The 19709-nt window shown below is 42.7% G+C and overlaps 1 protein-coding gene across 1 annotated transcript; it reads left to right on the forward strand.

The window, feature by feature from the left end:
• Window positions 1-4335: 4335 nt before the first annotated feature.
• LOC133994582 (proline-rich protein 7) lies at window positions 4336-17868 on the forward strand. Its single transcript, XM_062433908.1, has 2 exons — window positions 4336-4702; window positions 17309-17868. Exons 1-2 carry the CDS (start codon window positions 4336-4338, stop codon window positions 17866-17868), a joined length of 927 nt encoding a protein of 308 aa, XP_062289892.1.
• The last annotated feature ends 1841 nt before the right edge of the window (window positions 17869-19709 follow it).

A 19709-nucleotide genomic window follows, 5' to 3' on the forward strand; every position in this document is an offset into this window, starting at 1 on the left:
TGTTATGACTTTATTCTCGCAATATTACAGCTTTGTTCTCTTAATTTCCAAAAAAAAAAGAAGAAGTTCTCTTAGTCTGGCCCTAATACTCCGTTGTATAAAAGAGACTTTATTGCTGTTGATGATTGAAATAGTTAAATTACTTATTACATTATAATAGAATTATGTCCAAAGGATCTTCTCAACCCTGTTTATAATACATATTCCTGCTGTTACGTTGAAACTTGCACATTAATTGTTTGGCTGCATTATAAACAGACACCAGCTGCTCACTAAGTGTTTGCTGCAGTCACCAAATCATCGAGGACCTGACATGAAATATTCCTCCTGACGAAGACAGATGTTTCTCCCTTTCTACTGCTCAATGAAAGATTAACTGGCTCAATGGAAACAGTCTGCACCGTCGAAATGTTATAAAACAGAATACATGAATACATTAGTTTTTTTAAGTGTATTAATTAGACAGCAGCTGCTTTTTGTGTCTCTATTTGCTCGTCCGAGTGGATTTCTGCAGCCTGGTTGTAGCAGCTGACGTCTGGAAAAACATCAGCTGGACCAGAACAAGGAAAACGTGTCGAGGATGCAACACGTCTGTGGACATGAAGACGATTTGTTCATATCAAGAGCCAATAATATCACTTTAACCCTCCTGTTGTCCTCGAGTCAAGGAAGGAAAGGAGGGAGGAAGAAGGAAGGGAGGGAGGAAGGAAGGAAATGAGGGAGGAAGAAGGAAGGAAAGGAGGGAGGAAGGAAAGAGGGAAGAAGAAGGAAGGGAAGGAGGGAGGAAGGAAGGAAGGGAAGAAGAAGGAAGGAAAGGAGGGAGGAAGGAAGGAGGGAAGGAAGGAAAGGAGTGAGGGAGGGAGGGAGGAAGAAGGAAGGAAAAGAGGGAGGGAGAAAGGAAAAGAGGAAGGAAGAAGGAAGGGAGGGAGGAAGGAAAGAAGGAATGAGGGAGGGAGGGAGAAAGGAAAAGAGGTAGGGAGGAAAAGAAGGACAGAGGAAGGAAGGGAGGGAGGAAGGAAGGAAGGAGGGAAAGAAAAGAAAGAGAGAAGGAGGGAGAAAGGACAGACGGAAAGAAGGAAAGGAGGATAGAAGGGAGGAAAGGAAAGGAAGGACGAAGGAAGGAAGTAAGGTAGGACGGAGGGAGGATAAAAGGAAGGAGGGCGGGAGGGAGAAAGGAAAAGAGGAAGGGAGGAAGGAAAGAAAGAAAGAAGGACAGAAGAAAAAAGGAAGGAAGGAGGGAGGAAGGAAGGACATAAGGAAGGAAAAAAGGGGGATGGAGAAAGGAAAGAAGGAAGGGAGGAAGGTCCGAAGGAAGGAAGGAAGGGAGGAAAGAAGGAACAGTCGAAACAGACGGGGTCAGTTTGACCCGGGAGGACGACACAAAGCTTAAATCATGAAACCAGGCCGATGTAATCTATAACATTAAAGACGTTCCTGCGTTTGTGAAGCACTTTGGTGATAAAATCATTTTGCTTTTTTAAAGTTCGATATAAATAAAATAAACTTTATAAACTAAAGTCGGCGACCTGCAAACGAACCGGCATTAATTAGACTGCAGAGCTCCATCTGCTGAGATTTGACCCTCCGGAACCTCCTTCTGAAGATCTCTGCTGGCAGATCTGACTGTTTGGATGAAATCATTATATATTTTATTTTACTGTAACTAAATCTTTTTAATGGTTTTAAGATAAAGATAAACTGACTATTTGTCCGTCTAAAAAGCGAGAAATGCAATCTCAGAAAGAAAAGACAAAAACAGCAGGAGGGAAAATTGATGCTTTCATGGTAGAAAATGAAAAAGGAGACTGAAGAGGAAAGTGCACATTTGTAGCTGTTGCTTCTTTTTCCTTCCATGAAAACAGTTTTAATCTTCATGTCGTCCTCCCGGGTCAAATATACCCCGTCTGTTTTGACTGTTCCTTCTTTCCTCTGTCCTTCCTTCTTCCTCCCTTCCTTCCTTCCTTCTTCCTCCCTTCCTTCCTTCAATCTGTCCTTCCTCCCTCCTTTCCTTCCTTCTTCCTCCCTTCCTTCCTTCCTCCCTCCTTTCCTTCCTTCTTTCTCCTTCCTTCCTTCCTCCCTCCTTTCCTTCCTTCTTCCTCCCTTCCTTCCTTCTTCCTCCCTTCCTCCCTCCTTTCCTTCCCTCTTCCTCCTTCCTTCCTTCCTCCCTCCTTTCCTTCCTTCTTCCTCCCTCCTTTCCTTCCTTCTTCCTCCCTTCCTTCCTTCTTCCTCCCTTCCTTCCTTCCTCCCTCCTTTCCTTCCTTCTTCCTCCCTTCCTTCCTCCTTTCCTTCCTTCTTCCTCCCTTCCATCCTTCCTTCCTCCCTCCCTTCCTTCCTTGACTCGAGGATAACAGGAGGGTTAAAAGCAAAGCAAATGAAAGATAAGATAAGATGTTCCTTTATTAGTCCCACGGTGGTGAAATGTACAATAATGTACAAGAGTAATATTGGTGTTCCATTCTTTATTCCTTCCTTTCGTTCCTCATACTTTTAGTTCTTTCTTTCTTTCTTTCTTTCTAGGTGGATAAAATATGTAATATGTATCATTCTTTTGTGGTTACACCATTTGACATTTTCAGGAGCATTCAGTCTTACTTTTGGTTAAAAAATGGTGCAAATGTCATTTCAAATGATATAAAACCAACAAAAATACTAAATGTACATTTTAACAAACCTGATGCTGCTTTTAAAACTAGTTTAACTGATTTTTGCTCATCTTGCCAACCCTTATTAGGGGTCCTTCTTTCTTTCCTTCCTTCCTCCCTTCTTCTTTTTTTCCTCCCTCCGTCCTACATTCCTTCCTTCCTTTCCTCCCTTCCTCCCTCCCTTCTATCCTCCCTCCCTCCTCCCTTCCTTCTTTCCATCTGTCCTTCCTCCCTCCCTCCTTCTCTCTTTCTTTCCTTCCTTCCTTCCTTCTTTCCTTCCTTCCTCCCTACTGATTCATAACTTTCACCATTTGATTGTTTTGCAGCCTCGGAGAAACAAGTGAAGTGACTCATTTTTAGTGTTTTAGAATAAATAAAGTAAATAAAGCGCCATGTTGTTTCTGTAAAGTGACTTTCACCACATCACAGTGTATATTTCCTCTGCGTGCGAGCTGCTCTCTGATGTGTGAAACTGATATTCCCCCCCTCCCCCGCCCCTCCCCCCCTCCTTCCCCCGCATCACGATCCTGCCTGAACAGCTGAGATTCATAACCACGAGGCCTCTGCTCTGTTTTCACTGCTCTGACTTCTCACTGCGCCTCACTTTTAAAAAATATTGTCAGAATTTGTCCTCTGATAACGGCTGACGACGCCCTCGCCTCTCTTCTCCGTGTGTCTTTGTAGAGCAGCGTGAAGCCGAGGAACCCCCGCCGGCATCTGAAGGAGAAGAATTCGGCGTTCCTGATGGCGTAGATGGACTCCCCCTGACTCCAGCACCCCCGCCGCTCTGAAATTGATGTTTGCTGCTTATAAAAAACACTGGAGAATGTGATAAAAGTTCATCTGTAGTCGTGTGGAATAACAGTGTGTGTGTTTATGCTGGGATTCACACACATTTCCATCTAAATGAGGCTGCAGAGAGGCTGATTTTTATCATCTAGACGGATCATTTCCTGCACTTTAACTGGAGAATTTACCTTCAGTATTATAAAAAAAAAAGCACAATGTTTCCTCTTGATTTCTTTTATAGATTTGGTGCTGCAGCTGCTGTCACACACACAGTTTCTCACTACAGAAGAAGACACAGTTTTGGATAGAAATCATCATCCTGTGTGATTGACTCTCATTTATCTGGTGGATAAAACGTCTCATTGTGACGCGAACCAAGCAGCTGTCGCTCCTTCCACGGCAATTAACCTCTTTAACTTTTGGATCCTTGAGGTTTTATTTATGCCATGACACATTTTTTGTGAAGATGCTGCTTTATATTGACTGCCAGCCAACACAGAAGACTGCAGAACTATTTAATATTCAGACAAGTGACGGTTTTGTTCCAGGAAAGTTTCAGTTTTAATGGATTTTAATGGATTTCTTCGACTAATCAGCTGCATTTTGTAACTTGGATCTTGGATAATCATTTCTTAAAAGCAAAGCCCGAGCAAAGATATTATTTTTGAGAGATTAGAATTTCATATTTCGTAACTGTAACTGACTTTAATTCATCAGTATTCAAGTTGAGCTGCTGATCTGGTCGTTTCCATCGTGGATTACAACCTTCATGTCTGGATGTCAACGTTTTAATCGCTTTTGAATGTGATAAATGAGCCAGAATTCATCTTTTTGACCGTGGAGAGGTGAATCAGGAGCTCGACATCCCTTCAGCTCTTCCTGCCTCATCTGTCCCGTCACCGCCATGGTGATGTCGCAGGGCACCTACACCTTCCTGGCCTGTTTCTCTGGCTTCTGGTTGGTCTGGGCGTTCATCGTCATGCTCTGCTGTTTCTGCAGCTTCCTGCAGCGCCGGCTGAAGCGCCGCCGCGAGGAGAGGCTGAGGGAGCAGTGTCTGCGGAGCGTGGAGATGGAACCGCTCGGCTGTCAACCTGCAGGATACCCGCCTCCTCCACCTCCACCTCTGAATCCTCCGCCTCTACAGCTGCCCAGAGAGCCGCCGCAGTTCTGCCCTCCTCAGACTCTGTTGCCTCCAGTTCCTCTACAGGTTCCTCATCCAATGCCGCAAGCAAACTGGATCAGCATGCCAGGTAATGTAGCGCCATCTGCAGGTTTCTCATGTCTCAAATCTCTTCTTCTGTACTTACACTTCTTAAAGCGACGGTCCGGCATAATTTTGACCAAGCGTCATATGCACCATTACGTCTATCTAAACACCGCCTCAGCCCTTTTTTTTCATTTGGACGCAAGTTGGTGGAATTAGAGCCATCATCCGAATGGCTTAGTACAGGCACTAACGGAACCAACAGTGTATCTCGTAAATTACTCCACTAATAATGGCTGGATTGTTATCAAACTTCTACAGTAGTACAAATAGGGTCTTTACTCATAAATCGATGCATTGGAAAGTTTGTAAGTACACCAAGAAAGGAGGAAGGAAGGGAGGGTGGAAGAAGGAAGGAAAGGAGGAAGAAGGGAGGAAGGAAGGAAGGAGGGACGGAAGGGAGGGAAGGAAGGAAGGAACAGAAGGAGGGAGGGAGGGAGGGAGGGAGAAAGGAAAAGAGGTAGGGAGGAAGGAAGGAAAGAAGGACAGAGGAAAGAAGGGAGGAGGGAAGGAAAGAAAGAGACAAGGAGGGAGGGAGGAAGGACAGACGGAAAGAAGGAAGGGAGGAGGGATGGAGGATAGAAGGGAGGGAGGGAGGAAGGGAGGAAAGAAAGAGCATAATAATACCAAATGGACATTACAGTGCATTTACTCAACAACAGACCAATAACTGTCTTAAGCTGCATTGAAATAAAAAAACAAACTTGTTTTTGCAACAATTCTTTAAGAATATTTTAAATGCAACAACAGTGAAAATTAAGTCTTTGGCTGCATTAAAATAAAAACATGTAGCTTGAGCTGGGCACACGATGATTGAGAAGTAATCTCTGGAGACATTTGATATCGTCCTTATCGTTGCTTTTTGCATGTTCATATCTAGATAAAGATACTATAACTATATATCATTCAGCCCAACTTATATCCACTATACTGTTGCCATCAGTAGGTTTATTGGGTTCATTCAGCTGTCTGAGTAGTAACGCTATACGTAGCTAATCATCATTTCCGATAAGTGCACAACAGCTGTGTTTGATGTTTTAGACACTTATCTGTTGCAGTTTGCACACTGAACAAGTAAGAACACAGTGTGATAACAGAAGTGATTTGAGACGCAGCATTAGTCTGGATTTAGTGTTTCAGATCTCTGCACTGATGTTGTTTGAATGGCTGCAACAGTTTTATTATGAGGTGTTGATTTAGGTTGTTTTAGTACATTTAATACGTTGTAGTAATTAGCTTTGGGTGGAATTAGGACTAATTAGTTGTACTTTGAACCTTGAATGCGGCCGCCTCTCCGTCTGCTCCATCATTGTGGCGGTCTGCGCAATGGAGGGCAGGTTAGGGGAACCAAAAGGCATCATTATAAGCTTCATTGGCCAGATGTTTTATGGGTCTGGAGCAAGAACGTAAACATAGTAAGGGGTTCACCTTTATGTTCCCTCAAGGATTTTACATCAAATTAGGCCCAATGTTCCCTCAGGCTGCATTCCCACAGCACAGGTACAGTATGGCCATTCTCTAATGCACATAATGTGTTGTTGTGCCCCCTAACACATTTTTTCATCTATGAAAATGCTTGAAATAAAGGTGAAATTCTTTATTTTATTATTAAACTGAGGGAACATAGAGCTTTGGGAATATAGACACGCTCCCATAGGAGGAACCCTAACCCTAACCCTGAGAAAAGGTCCACTGGCTAAATACAACGTACTATGGGCCTGATTTACTTAAGGTTTGCGTGTGTAAAAACGTGTGCAAAGTTGACATCACTCGCAAAAGCTGATGCAAGCTGATCTACTAACACAGCGCACTGAGGTTTGCGTATTTTCAAATGTGCAAAAAGATAATACACGCTGTCCATTTAGTAGTTTATCATAATGAATGTAATATGAGGCGTTTCAACCCCAGTGTGTAAAATACAGGGAGGAGAAAATGTAAATATGTTATTTAGCACACGCATCGTGATTCACCAAACCTGAAGGTAATGTTGGTGATGGTAACTGTGTCTATAAGTAATACCTTTGAATGGCAGGTATTAACCAGCTGTTACTATGGAGACGAGGAGACGGAGACACAATGACAGAAAACACACAGGACAGATATTTTGTTATAACTCAATATATTAGTTAATCTCTTCCACTAGAACCTGATCACATTTCATTTTGAGCTTGCAGCTTTTTGCTCATCCAAACTCTCCATTAAGACACAAAACCCTCATTTAAATACTGCTGTCTGCACCTGTTGCACCTGTTTTCATTTACGCAGTTATTCTTAGTAGATCACCTGCAAAACACACGCTAACGAAACGCACAATCTATTGCACTGTGCACGCAGTTTAGTACCTTTATTTGGGCTCTTAGTAAATCAGGCCCTGTGTCGTGTTTGAGTCATTCTCCTCTTTGTTGCCAGCAATGGTTAAATTCACTCACCCACATCCCAGCATGCAAAGCGCTCCTGACTATCGCTCTAACTTACAGAGTACACCTGGTAGTTCGGTCGGATCACGTTCCAACCACAAACAAATCATTCCAGAGATATTTGTACTTGTAGATCAGTTCATCGTTGGTTTGGCTCTGCACAAGATATTTGTTAACAATGATAAAAAATATATAGAAAATTGCCAGACTTATCCTTTAATGCAAGATGTAAGTGGTTTCTAATAGTATCAGATTTCACACTCATTGTATCTCAAAGCTTCTGCATCCATTAGTCTCAAAGCTCCAGACTCCCTGCAGGTCTCCTCCCGAGCATCTCTCCTCTACAGCTGTGTGTAAAAGAAATTACTGACAAATACCAAACCTGTCACATCTCGTTTGCTCTTTACTTGCAGGTCAAATGCATATTTAAAAATCACACTCAAGCTACAAACAACAACAGCAGAGACTCGAGAGTAAAAACACAACAAAGACAAAAATGAATCCACAACATCCATACGAGCTGAGACAGAAAGCAGAGGACAGGTTCAGTTCCCAGCCTTCCCCCCCCCTTTCCCCCCCATGGGGCGTCATGGTGACAGCTGCCGCTGAGACGTGGGTGGTGACTGTGGAGGCTGAGCGTTGATGGAGCGAGCAACAACACTAAAACCGAAAAAGAAACCAGAGAGAGAGAGAGAGAGAGAGAGTGAGAGAGAGAGAGAGAGAGAGAGAGAGTGAGAGAGAGAGAGAGAGAGTGAGAGAGAGAGAGAGAGAGAGAGAGAGAGAGAGAGAGAGAGAGAGAGAGAGAGAGAGAGAAAGAGAGAGAGAAGAGTCAGCAGGAGCTCAGCTGCATGAGAGAGGATTTTACTTTTTTTTTTTACAAAGTTTTTCTACATTATTATTCCTCCTGTCCTTACAGACTGAAGTGAAGCCTCCTCAGTACATTTACTGAGCTGCACTCAAATATTAATTTGAGCTACTCAGCTTGAATATATCCTTTTAATGCTACTTTATTCTTCAGCTTTAGTTTCCAGTGACTTAACAGATTTAAGTTTATAAAAATACGTCACATTGCTGAGGTTAAACCAGTGGACCTTTCTGTTTTACAAAGAAGTAGTCTGGGTAGTAATTGCAGATAAAATCAACTTAGTTTTCTTTTCATTTTCTACATTTTGACTGTAATGTGTTCAGTTTGACTAGTTGAGATAACGGGCTAGTACCATAGACTGTATATAAGAAATGGACGTAACATCTGTGACGTCACCCATTGGTTTGTGGACTGCTGCTCGGAGGCCAATAGTATCAGATCTGAGCAGCGCAATCTTGAAAATTTCAAATGCATGCTGGGAAAAATAAAAACACGGATTCTACTTATATGGGCATCAGGAGGAGCATGAGGCGCCCTCCTGAACCTGTGAACCAATCAACCTGTCAATCACCACGTAGCCACGCCTTAATGCATACCCTGCTTTATCGTCACATATAAAATCAGGGAGGTCAAAATGTCCCAAATGAACATCATACTGCATTGAAGAAGGCTTTAAACTAGCGATTGAGACCATAAACACATTTTGAAAACGTTTACTGAGGTTAGAAATCAAGTGAGAAGTTGGTGAATTCTCCATTGACTTGTATAGAGACGGAAGTCCTTTTGACACCAAAACGGTCGCCCCCTGGTGGCCTTTTGATAGAATGCAGTTTTAACTTACTTCCGCGTTGGCCTCATTTCAGAGGACCGGAACTCCCTCCCTGCCTGGCTGGTAACAGTAGGAAGACAAACACAAACACAGTGTCAGCATTATTTCATCCTTTACAGCTTCTACTAATCAAGGCTTTCCTCCTAATACCTGATTTCAAAATTATAATAACCCTGGTGTGTGAGAGAGGGTGTTGTAAAAAGGTGCAGAAAGCAAAATAACGACAACTAAAACTGCATTTCCAGGAACCAACACCAAAAAACGTGGGGAGAAGCGGAGGGGAAAAGGTTAACAAGGAGGTCTGAGCTCTTAAAAAGCCTCTTCATGAATGAAAAAGGAGTCACATATAAACTGCAGAGTTCATAAATCATGTTTTCAGGGGAGCCAAATGTTCTGGCTTTAATACAGTTGTAATAAACGCTCCCACTTGTGATCTTACTGCAGTTGTTGATGCAGTTAAAGAGCAGTAACACACCTTTTAGAGTCATTCAACAAAAACCTGAGACGTGGGCGACGATTCGGAGGTCTGACACTTCACTCACAACGTTTAAATAAATGGTCATTTTTCTTTCATCCACACTTTGCCTCATTCATGCAGTGGTTGCTGGAAGCTGCACAGTAAATGCTAAATGGCCCCTCTCTAGTCTTCCAACCACTCCAAGTGCTTTACACCATTTACACTACATTCATCCAGTCACCCACACACACATATTCACACACTGATGCTACCAGTCTGATCATCAGGATGTTACCTAACACACATGCTGCAACTCAAATCTCCTCTTCTGTACTTACACTTAATATTCTGAGTGCATTCACGCTAATGCACGAGAAGTATGGAAACATGCAGTGCACTATGGATCCCAATTAAAGGTACTAAATTACGTGTGGAGTGCAACAGATTTATAGTTATCATGTGTTCTGCAGGTGATCTACTGAGAATAATAATATGTAAATAACAACAGGTGCAGACAGCAGTGTTTAAATGAGGGTTTAGTGTCTTAATGGAGAGTTTGGAGAGTTTCATTCAAGGGTCACGTAGAGCCCAATTTCATCTCCATGTGGGCCGGATCATTAAAAAGATGGAAGAAAAGAAGGGAAGAAAATAATAATAATGCATTTAATTTAAAGGCGCCTTACAAGACGTACATAAAACAACAACAACAACAGTACATCAAACGATATAAATCAGCTAATATTGATGTGGAAGTTAGTGCAGTTTTTTGCAATGATAAATAAATACATATGAATGTGACTACAAAGTGCAATAGTACAATAAATAACCAGAATGTGATTATATAGTTAGTGTGAGACAGAGTAAGAAGTGTGAATGTCTGGTGGGAGAGAGCTCCAAAGGCTGAAGGCTCTCATGGTTGTTAAGTTGGCAGATGGAGCAGAGAGTGTGGGACGGTGTGTAGTTCAGAGAGATATGATGGTGCCAGGTTGGGAAGGATCTTTAAAGTGAGGAGTAGAATCTTAAAAGTCAATGTAGGATTTTGATAAGGAGCCAATGAAGTTGCTACAGGGCAGGAGTCATGTGTTCAATGTATATTTATTACCCAAATGTCATTTCACACAAGGGTCACACATCCAGCTGGACACAAGAAAGTGGAGTATTGAACCATAAATGATCAACTAACACTTAAACATGTCCTGCCACTCTGGCACCAGTTTTTCTGGCTGAGAGCCGGTTCTTTGTGGTCAAAACAGGAAAACTGGTTCCAAATTAAGCACTGGCCCAGAACCAGCACTGGAACTGCTTTGGTGGAAAAGGGGTATGAGCTGCTTCAGTTGAGCAGGTAGTTTGTATTTAAGTGCATTGCTAAAGGGAACTCTACAAACTCTCCAACTCTGCAGAATGAGAAAGTCTCTGCAGTCTTCCTCCAGAGAAAGGAAGAACTCAGCCAAGTTTTTACTTTTATAGAAAAAACTTGCCTGTTGTTCTTCTGCTCGAGTCATTTTTTTATGGAAATTAATTCATGAGTTTTTGGGAACATTCTGCTTCTCCCTTCTGGCTGAGGTGAAACTTTTTCAGAACTTGAATTGTAAAGATGTCTGAAATGGGAGAAAAATTGGCACTGCAGTGAGCCGCATTAATATAAAGTAACACCAAGAAAGTGCTACTTAAAAAATCATTTCTTTGCTTTTCCTTCCTCTTTGAGGCCATGAAAACATTAAACATGGATTTATTTCTCTCATTGAGCCTAAATGTGATGTTTTACAGCCTCATTCACACCTCATTTGTTCTAGACGTTTTATTAAACACATGTTAGAGACTCATTCTGTTTGTGTACAAGATGAAAAAATGAAACTCAACTTCAAAAATGTCTCCAGCAGGATCTCTGATGTCAGCAGTGATTTGTGTTATTCTTCGTTTATACACTAAAGCACAACCTGTATCTATAGCAACCATAGAACAACCTGTATCTATAGCAACCATAGAACAACCTGTATCTATAGCAACCATAGAACAACCTGTATCTATAGCAACCATAGAACAACCTGTATCTATAGCAACCATAGAACAACCTGTATCTATAGCAACCATAGAACAACCTGTATCCATAGCAACCATAGAACAACCTGTATCTATAGCAACCATGGAACAACCTTTATCTATAGCAACCATAACACAACCTGAATCTATAGCAACCATAACACAACCTGGTGGTCTGTCTGTGCATTACATACCGAATGAAGGAATGAATGAAGGATGGAAGGATGGAAGGAAGGTAGGAAGGATGGATGGAAGGAAGAAAGGAAGGAATTAAAGAAGGAAGGATGGATGGATAGGAAGGAAGGAAGGAAGGACAGAAGTAAGGAAGGATGGATGGATGGATGGGTGGAAGGAGGGTAGGAAGGAAGGAAGGAAGGAAGGTAGGAATGAAGGAAGGAAGGAGGGTAGGAAGGTAGGAAGGATGGAAGGAAGGCAGGAAGGAGGATGAAAGGAAGGATGGAAGGAAGGTAGGAAGGAAGGAAGGAAGATGAAAAAATGAAAGTCAACTTCAAAAAATGTCAGAACTATAAGGGGTTAAAGAAGAATCAGGACTCGATGGAGGAGGAATAAGAATAATAAGTGTGATGAGAAAGGTTAAAGAAGGAAAAGCTTCACTTCAACGACTTTAAACAAAGAAAGAAAAAGCGCATGAGCTGGTGTCAGAGATGCTTAACGAGCAGAGACAGACAGTAAAGTATAAAAAACAAAAGGTTGCTGGAGTCTGGGTCACAAAGCAGTCAGAGTCAGACTGATGGAGAGACTTTAGTATCCAAGCAGCAGCCGAGCTGAAAGAGAGGAAGGTTCTGACCAGCTGAGCTCAGTAGAGGACGGAGAGATGTAAGGAAGAGGGTTTCAACATGCGGCACGTGGGCCAGAACCGGCCCGCCGAGGTGACCAATACGGTCTTCTTTCCCTTCCTACCCTCCAGTCAACCTCCCTTTCCACCTTTCTTCCTTGTTTCCTTCCCTCCGTCCTTGTTTCCTTCTTTCCTTCCTTCCTGCCTAATGTTTAGATGAATCCTCGAGCAGCTTGTTATATTTACAACTAAAATATATTTTAAAAACTGTCATAACAATAACAGTAAGATAGAAACACCTGAAAACAAAAAACATAATTTGAACATTAAGTTTTATTCAGTTTGACAAAAACAACAAAGTCCACCTGCCAACCTTTTTTCCCGGTAGCAACAGGCGTTACTATAGCAACAGGGTCTTCGCTGGTTGCAGTTGCGCTAGTGTTAGCTTGCTGCTCCCTGTCATTACCCAATGTTAGTCGCACATGCACAGTCGGGTCGCCCATATTGGACAGTTACGTACGGCAACTCCGCTTGGACAAACTACTGTTACTATGGGTTGGATAGATGTATTTCATACATGTTTCAGCAGTTGGATGCGAGTCCGCACAAAGTATAGAAGCAACCAGAGAAGTAGTAATACATGATCTGAGAGCCGTTTTTTGCACATGCACCTGCATTTACTGCTGAGGTAGAATATGACTGTTGGAGAGCTGAGTCATCATCCGGCTCTTTGTGCTCTTTTGTAGCCATGACAACGTGTTTTTGTTTCCTTGCTTTTCACGTTGTTGTTTCCGACTTCCGCGTGAACAAGCGAGTGAGCGTCTAGTAGTGCACCCTGGGTAATGTAGTTTAAGTGTCATAATGAATCGCCAAGAGACACTCTGGTTAGGAGAGGACAGGAAACGGTACTGTGAGCTTGTGAAAAGTCCTGGTACAACATCTAGAAGATAGTTACCGGCCCACTTAAAGCACATGAGCCACTTCATGTGTTTTAGGCAGATTGGATAGATGTGCAATGTTATGAAAGCAAAGTATAAACCCAACCAGGAAGCATTTCCAGTTACTGAGCAGCAAAAGTAATTGGTCATACATCACAGATTACAGTTACCGTCACATTTGTGCTGATATTTCTGCAACAGGCTGCTTATATTTGCATATTTGAGCCTCACAGAACTGGCAGCAGCTTAAAAGAAAAAACCCTGGTAGTGGAAACATGGCTGCCATGTGTTCCTCCCGACATTGTTTCAGTGTTTATTTAAAGCCGACCTGGCAGCTGGTATCACCGTTAACAGCAGAGAGAAGCTCAGAGATGTTAGAGGACAGAGCTGCTACACAAAGAGGGTCTGATCCTGGAGGTATCTGTGAGGCGTGATGGAGGAAGGATGGGAGGGTGGCCCAGGTACACACACACACACACACACACACACACACACACACACACACACACACACACACACACATCCATAAATACATCCAGCTCCGTGGCAACAGTTCAACAAACAGCTGTTGATTTCCAACACTGTGCTGTTTGTTTTTAGCCTTTAAATGGATTCTATATGAGGAATGATATGTGGATTTTCTTTGGTTGTAAAATTGACCCCCCCCCCCCTCCCCCCCACCCCACCCCACCAACCCCCATAAATCCTGTCCAGATGAGGCTTTGCAGATATTTATGCTTCTGTATGCATAATGCATATAAAAATCCTATAAATGTGCAATATAGAAATTACACATAAATCCATTTTCCATTCATCATACCACCCAAAATACTACACATACATACCCACCATATTATATGTGAATATGTACATGGGTCAGTGACAAATAAGGGTTGGAAAGATTCAAAAATATGTTTAAAATAGTTTTAAAAGCAGCATCAGGTTTTATATCATTTGAAATGACATTTGCACCATTTTTAACCAAAAGTAAGACTGAATGCTCCTGAAAATGTCAAATGGTGCAACCACAAAAGAATGATAAATATTACATATTTTATCACCTACAGTGTATTTAAATGGACTTATACTAATAATGACTTCATTTAAAACATGTAAATGGTTCCTGGTCTCCATGGTTACCAGAGTAAATGTAATATTTAGAACAAGTGTATTCCATTACCTTTATTTAATATAAAAGTTATAATGTAAGATCATGCCAAACTAGTTGATATGGTGTTTTATTGACAATTTACTGTTTTTAAGCAAGTTGAATTATTTGGTACAAAGTTTTTATGGTTACACCACTTAGACATTTTTGCCATAATCCTCTAATATATTCTCTCAAAATGGATTAAAAGCAGAAATCTGATGCTGGGTCCACAAAAAAAGAATGTGTGCAAGTTATCCATACGTTTATTTTCACATATGGTTGTATGAATATGTATAAAATAATAAATCCCCATCTATGTGACATTTAGGGGCATATATGTCATATATTACATTTCTGTATGGGTTGGAAATCTATAATCCCGTCTGTAAATCAATTTTAATCTTAAATGAATTAAGAGAAATAAATGAAAGTTACAAGCCTCCGTTTCCACTGCACCGGTTAACAGCAGCCCAGCTTGTGTAAACATTTGGACAGATATTGATCAGGATCTCAGCAGATTCATCAGCCTGGAAATAGACACAGCAGTAAAACAGAAAACTGCTTTAAGCTGGATATTTGTAGCTCGAGGAGGTTTTATAAGGGCAAAAAATCTTCTTACATTAACCCTCCTGTTGTCCTCGAGTCAAGGAAGGAAGGGAAGGAAGGAAGGAAGGAGAGGAGGGAGGAAGGAAGGAAGGGAGGAGGAAGGAAAGGAGGGAGGAAGGAAGGGAGGAAGAAGGAAGGGAGGAAGGAAGGAAGGAGAGGAGGGAGGAAGGAAGGAAGGGAGGAGGAAGGAAAGGAGGGACGAAGGAAGGGAGGAAGAAGGAAGGGAGGAAGGAAGGAAGGAAAGGAGGGAGGAAGGAAGGAAGGAAGGGAGCAATAAGGAAGGGAGGAAGGAAGGAAGAAAGGGAGGGATGAAGGAAGGAAAGGAGGGAGGAAGGAAGGAAGGAAGGAAGGGAGCAAGAAGGAAGGGAGGAAGGAAGGAAAGGAGGGATGAAGGAAGGAAGCGAGGAAGAAGGAAGGAAAGGAGGAAGGAAGGGAGGAAGAAGGAAGGAAAGACAGAGGAAAGAAGGAAGGAAGGTAGGAGAGAGGGAGGAAAAAAGGAGGGAGGGAGGGAGAAAGGAAAAGAGGAAGGGAGGAAGGAAGGAAAAAATGGGGATGGTGGAAGGAAAGAAGGAAGGGAGGAGGGAGAAAGGAAAAGAGGAAGGGAGGAAAGAAGGAACAGTCAAAACAGACGGGGTCAAGTTGACCCGGGAGGACGACACGAAGGTTAAACCCACAGGCGCTCCGTCGGTGCAGAGATGTTTCAGCAACAAACTTTATCTTTATTTTGTGTTTATTTCCAGCACAGACTCGTCTCCACGCCAACACTGTCTCTCTAATCAGTCCTCATTCAGCACCACCGCTTACACATTATAATACAGTGTGCAGTAAAGTGAGATTGCAGACAATGAATCATCGCTTGGCGTCAACGCTAACAGGTGTCGGGTTGCATCACTGTCATTTTCACATCGGACAAAAAAAAAACAAACGCATTTGATTATTGGATTTGTTCACAAAAAGCATTAAACGTCTGCATTGCAGGAATATTTTAACACCTGCACACTGATGAATATGCATATAGTTCAGTATGAAGTAAATATGGAGCAATTTCACTGTCTGATCCAGGCGGGGAGTTCCGGTCCTCTGAAATGAGGCCAACCAGGAAGTAACTTAAAACTGCATTCTATCAAAAGGCCACCAGGGGGCGACCGTTTTGGTGTCAAAAGGACTTCCGTCTCTATACAAGTCAATGGAGAATTCACCAACTTCTCACTTGATTTCTAACCTCAGTAAACGTTTTCAAAATGTGTTTATGGTCTCAATCGCTAGTTTAAAGCCTTCTTCAATGCAGTATGATGTTCATTTGGGACATTTTGGCCTCCCTGATTTTATATGTGACGATAAAGCAGGGTATGCATTAGGGCGTGGCTACGTGGTGATTGACAGGTTGATTGGTTCACAGGTTCAGGAGGGCGCCTCATGCTCCTCCTGATGCCCATATAAGTAGAATACATGTTTTTATTTTTCCCAGCATGCACCTGAAATTTTCAAGATGGCGCTGCCCAGATCCGATATTATTGGCCTCCGAGCAGCAGTCCACAAACCAATGGGTGACGTCACGGATGTTACGTCCATTTTATATACAGTTTATGTTTATAATAAAGATCATTTTATAGACACTGGTGGCGACGGCTGATGACTTCTGCAGAGGCTGATGAGGCTGATGAAGCAACACACAGATGAATCAGCAAAGACTGAGCAGCGTGAAAACACTGAAGGCAAAAGAGAGAGAAAATATATATTAAAAAGATGATAGGTTGATGATGAAGGTGTGTCACTGTGCTATTGGATAGAAGAGACCAGCTGATGTCTCACTTAACGGTCGGGCAATGAAAGAAAGTTTTCCTTTCCCCCCGCCTCTCACTCTCCACTCAGCTTGTCAGATATGTGTATGTGGTGTTTTTACAGCAATCATGTGCAAAAATTGGTCAATATTTGGACAAAGCAGGGTAGACTGAAGCAAACAGAGAATCCAACAGAGACTGAATCAATTTTTCAGTGTATAAAATGTCAAAAATGATTCATCGTTAACATCAGGCCTGTTCAGATGACTTGTTTTGTTAGATCAACAAATGTTAACCGTCATGGAAAAACTGGCAAATATTCACATCTGAGAAGCTGGTTTCAGTATTTTGGAGCATTTTTTTTTGGCCCCATAGTTACCTACTGTTCATATTCTGACTCATAATTAGTCTCTACACCAATTAACATTCATAAATTCACCATTAATACATGTTTGATTAATGCTTCTGTGAAAAAAACACATTCAGTATCAGTATGTTATAGAATAGGATGAATACAACAACATGTTTGAATGCTGATATTTGAGTTTCTATCATAAACTCAGGTCGAATTTGGACATTTGCATATTTAAAAATGTGAATCAGCTGCACAAAAATGTAAAAATGATGCATTATATTTGCATTTTTGTGTACTGTGGCTCACATTAGGAAAAGTCCAGCTGAAAGAAATGTTTATATGATGTTTTTACAGCTTTCTGTTCCTTCATTTCTTCCAGACACAGATCTATTTGGGAAGCCGCCCTGTTACGAGGAGGCGGTCCTGATGGAGGATCCCCCTCCCCCGTACAGCGAGGTCTTGGCCGACCCTCGTGGGGGCACCTACATTAAGCCGACCGCGCTCCGAGCAGCTCCTCCTCCTCTCAGGGAACACCAGGATCCTCCTCCGGTGTTCACGTCCGAGATGAGCAAACCCCCGGCGGCGGCCGTGTTCCCGGACCGAGGTTACTCCTCCCTGATCCGCCTGCCTTCGTCGCAGCGCTGGGACTCGCTGGGTCACCTCCTGTCCAACATGGACCTGAACCACAGCAACGTCACGCCGCCGGGATCCCGCCCCCTCCAGGCCGCTGCCGCCATGGCGACGATGCCCCGCCGAGAGCACAGGACTCAACACGACACGCTCGGACTTCGAGGTGGAATACAAGGACTGCAAGGGGGGATTCATGGGTTCCAGAGGGGGTTTCAGGGGTTTCAGGGGATGCATGGATTAAGGAGCTTGGAGCCCAGCTGTGGTTTGCCTACAGCTTTCCCTCTGCTGGGTCGGAGCACTGCAGTCTAGTCCTGGATGCTTCCTGGAAAAAAGTCTAACCAAGCATTGATGAGTTCTCTGAAGAGGCTTTAAACACTAGAAGTAGAGATTTAATTCCCTCAAGAGCAGAGAAGAGAAGCAGGGTGCTCTAGTGCTGCGAAGGAGTCGAGGTGCTCCACGATTTCCTCCCCTGTGGAGCTCTGTGGACGAAGGCTGCCACTTATACTTCTCTCAGCTGTCTGAGTGGGTACGAGGAGGAAATTACACACATACTGAAGCTCTGGTGCTGTTGAGTCACACAGGTGTCACACGGAGGCTTAATGAGAAGGAGCCGTATAACGAGGGAGGAAGAAACGAGCAACTAGTTTCATCCCTGACTCTATTCTCTTTCTCTTTCTCTTCATCTCTTTCTCTCCTCTCTTTTTTCCGTGCCTGAGCAACCTATTGTTTGCGAGGCTGCCGTTGCCATGGCTCCCTCTGGGAACTCTGTTGCCCACGACGACCTCTCCTCTTTTATCTGCTTTGAAGACTGTTCACAGCTTGCCTCCTTTCAAGGACTGCGAGTGTCACCGCTTGCCAAAAAGAACACTAGGTGACTTTTCGCTGGGACATATTTGTGACTTTAATACTAAATAAAGGTACAACGAGCATTTTGTAACATTTCTCTGTCGACTACGGCAGTTTGGACTCAACGTGGAAGTGAAGGTCCGTCCTTAAGGTGGCAGGATGACGCTGGCTGGCTCATTTGAGTAAAAACAATCAATTAATTAATTAATTAATTTTTATGTACAAATTTATTATCATTCATTTAAGCGACATGTGACAAAACTCCTTTTCTTTCTTTTCTTTCTTGTGAATTGACAAACATCTCCACCTCCACACGCACAGGCTTCTTCCAATAATTTATGGATTAATAAAAAATAAATAAATAAATAAATAAAAATACCAAAATTGGAAAATAAAACTTATGTTTGATGTTCAAACTCATTCTTCTGAGTGTTTTTATGTTTCACTGCAAGGATTATATTTAACCCTCCTGTTGTCCTCGAGTCAAGGAAGGAAGGAAGGAAGGATAGGAGGAAGGAAAGGAGGGAGGAAGAAGGAAGGAAGGACGGAGGGAGGGAGGGAGGGAGAAGGATGGAAGGGAGGAAGAAGGAAGGAAGGAAAGGACGAAGGGAGGAAAGGAGGGAGGAAAGGAAAGAAGGAAGGGAGGACAGAGGAAAGAAGGAAGGGAGGAAGGAAAGGAGGAAAGGAAAGAAGGAAGGGAGGACGGAGGAAAGAAGGAAGGAGGGAGGGAGAAGGAAGGAAGGATGGAAGGGAAGAAGAAGGAAGTAAAAGGAGGAAGGAAGAAGGAAGGAAAGGAGAGAGGAAGGGAGGGAGGAAAGGAAGGGAGGACGGAGGAAAGGAGGGAGGAAGGAAGGGAGGAAAGGAAAGAAGGAAGGGAGGACGGAGGAAAGAAGGAAGGAAGGGAGGAAGGAGGAAGGAAAGGAAGGGAGGGTGGGAGGAAGGATGGACAGAAGGAAGGAAGGGAGGAAAGTCAAAACAAACAGGGTGAATGTGACCCGGGAGGACGACAGGAGTGTTAATAATCCTCCTCTAGACGTCTTCTAGGAAATATAAAAAGAATCTGCTCGTGTCTAATTTGGGTTTTCCACCCAATAAACTTGAATTACCTCATTATTATTATTATTATCCTTTAAATTACATCTTCTTCTTCTCTCCCTGGAAAAAAAGCTTATTCTCATCAAGAAATATCTGCCTGAAATGTTAAGACTCCTGTAGCTGGATATTGCCCCTAGATGAGTTATTTTATGGCTTTTATGGCTTTTTTATAAATTAATATTCTAAATCAAAAATGAATCTTTAGTCAC

The sequence above is a fragment of the Scomber scombrus genome, chromosome 14 (assembly GCF_963691925.1).
Source record: "Scomber scombrus chromosome 14, fScoSco1.1, whole genome shotgun sequence".
Classification (NCBI taxonomy): Eukaryota; Metazoa; Chordata; class Actinopteri; order Scombriformes; family Scombridae; genus Scomber; species Scomber scombrus.

Coding starts and splice junctions, on each gene's coding strand:
- LOC133994582 (XM_062433908.1), top strand. CDS start 4,336: ATGGTGATGTCGCAGGGCACCTACACCTTCCTGGCCTGTTTCTCTGGC. Junction 4,703..17,308: donor TAATGTAGCGCCATCTGCAG/GTTTCTCATGTC, acceptor CATTTCTTCCAG/ACACAGATCTATTTGGGAAG.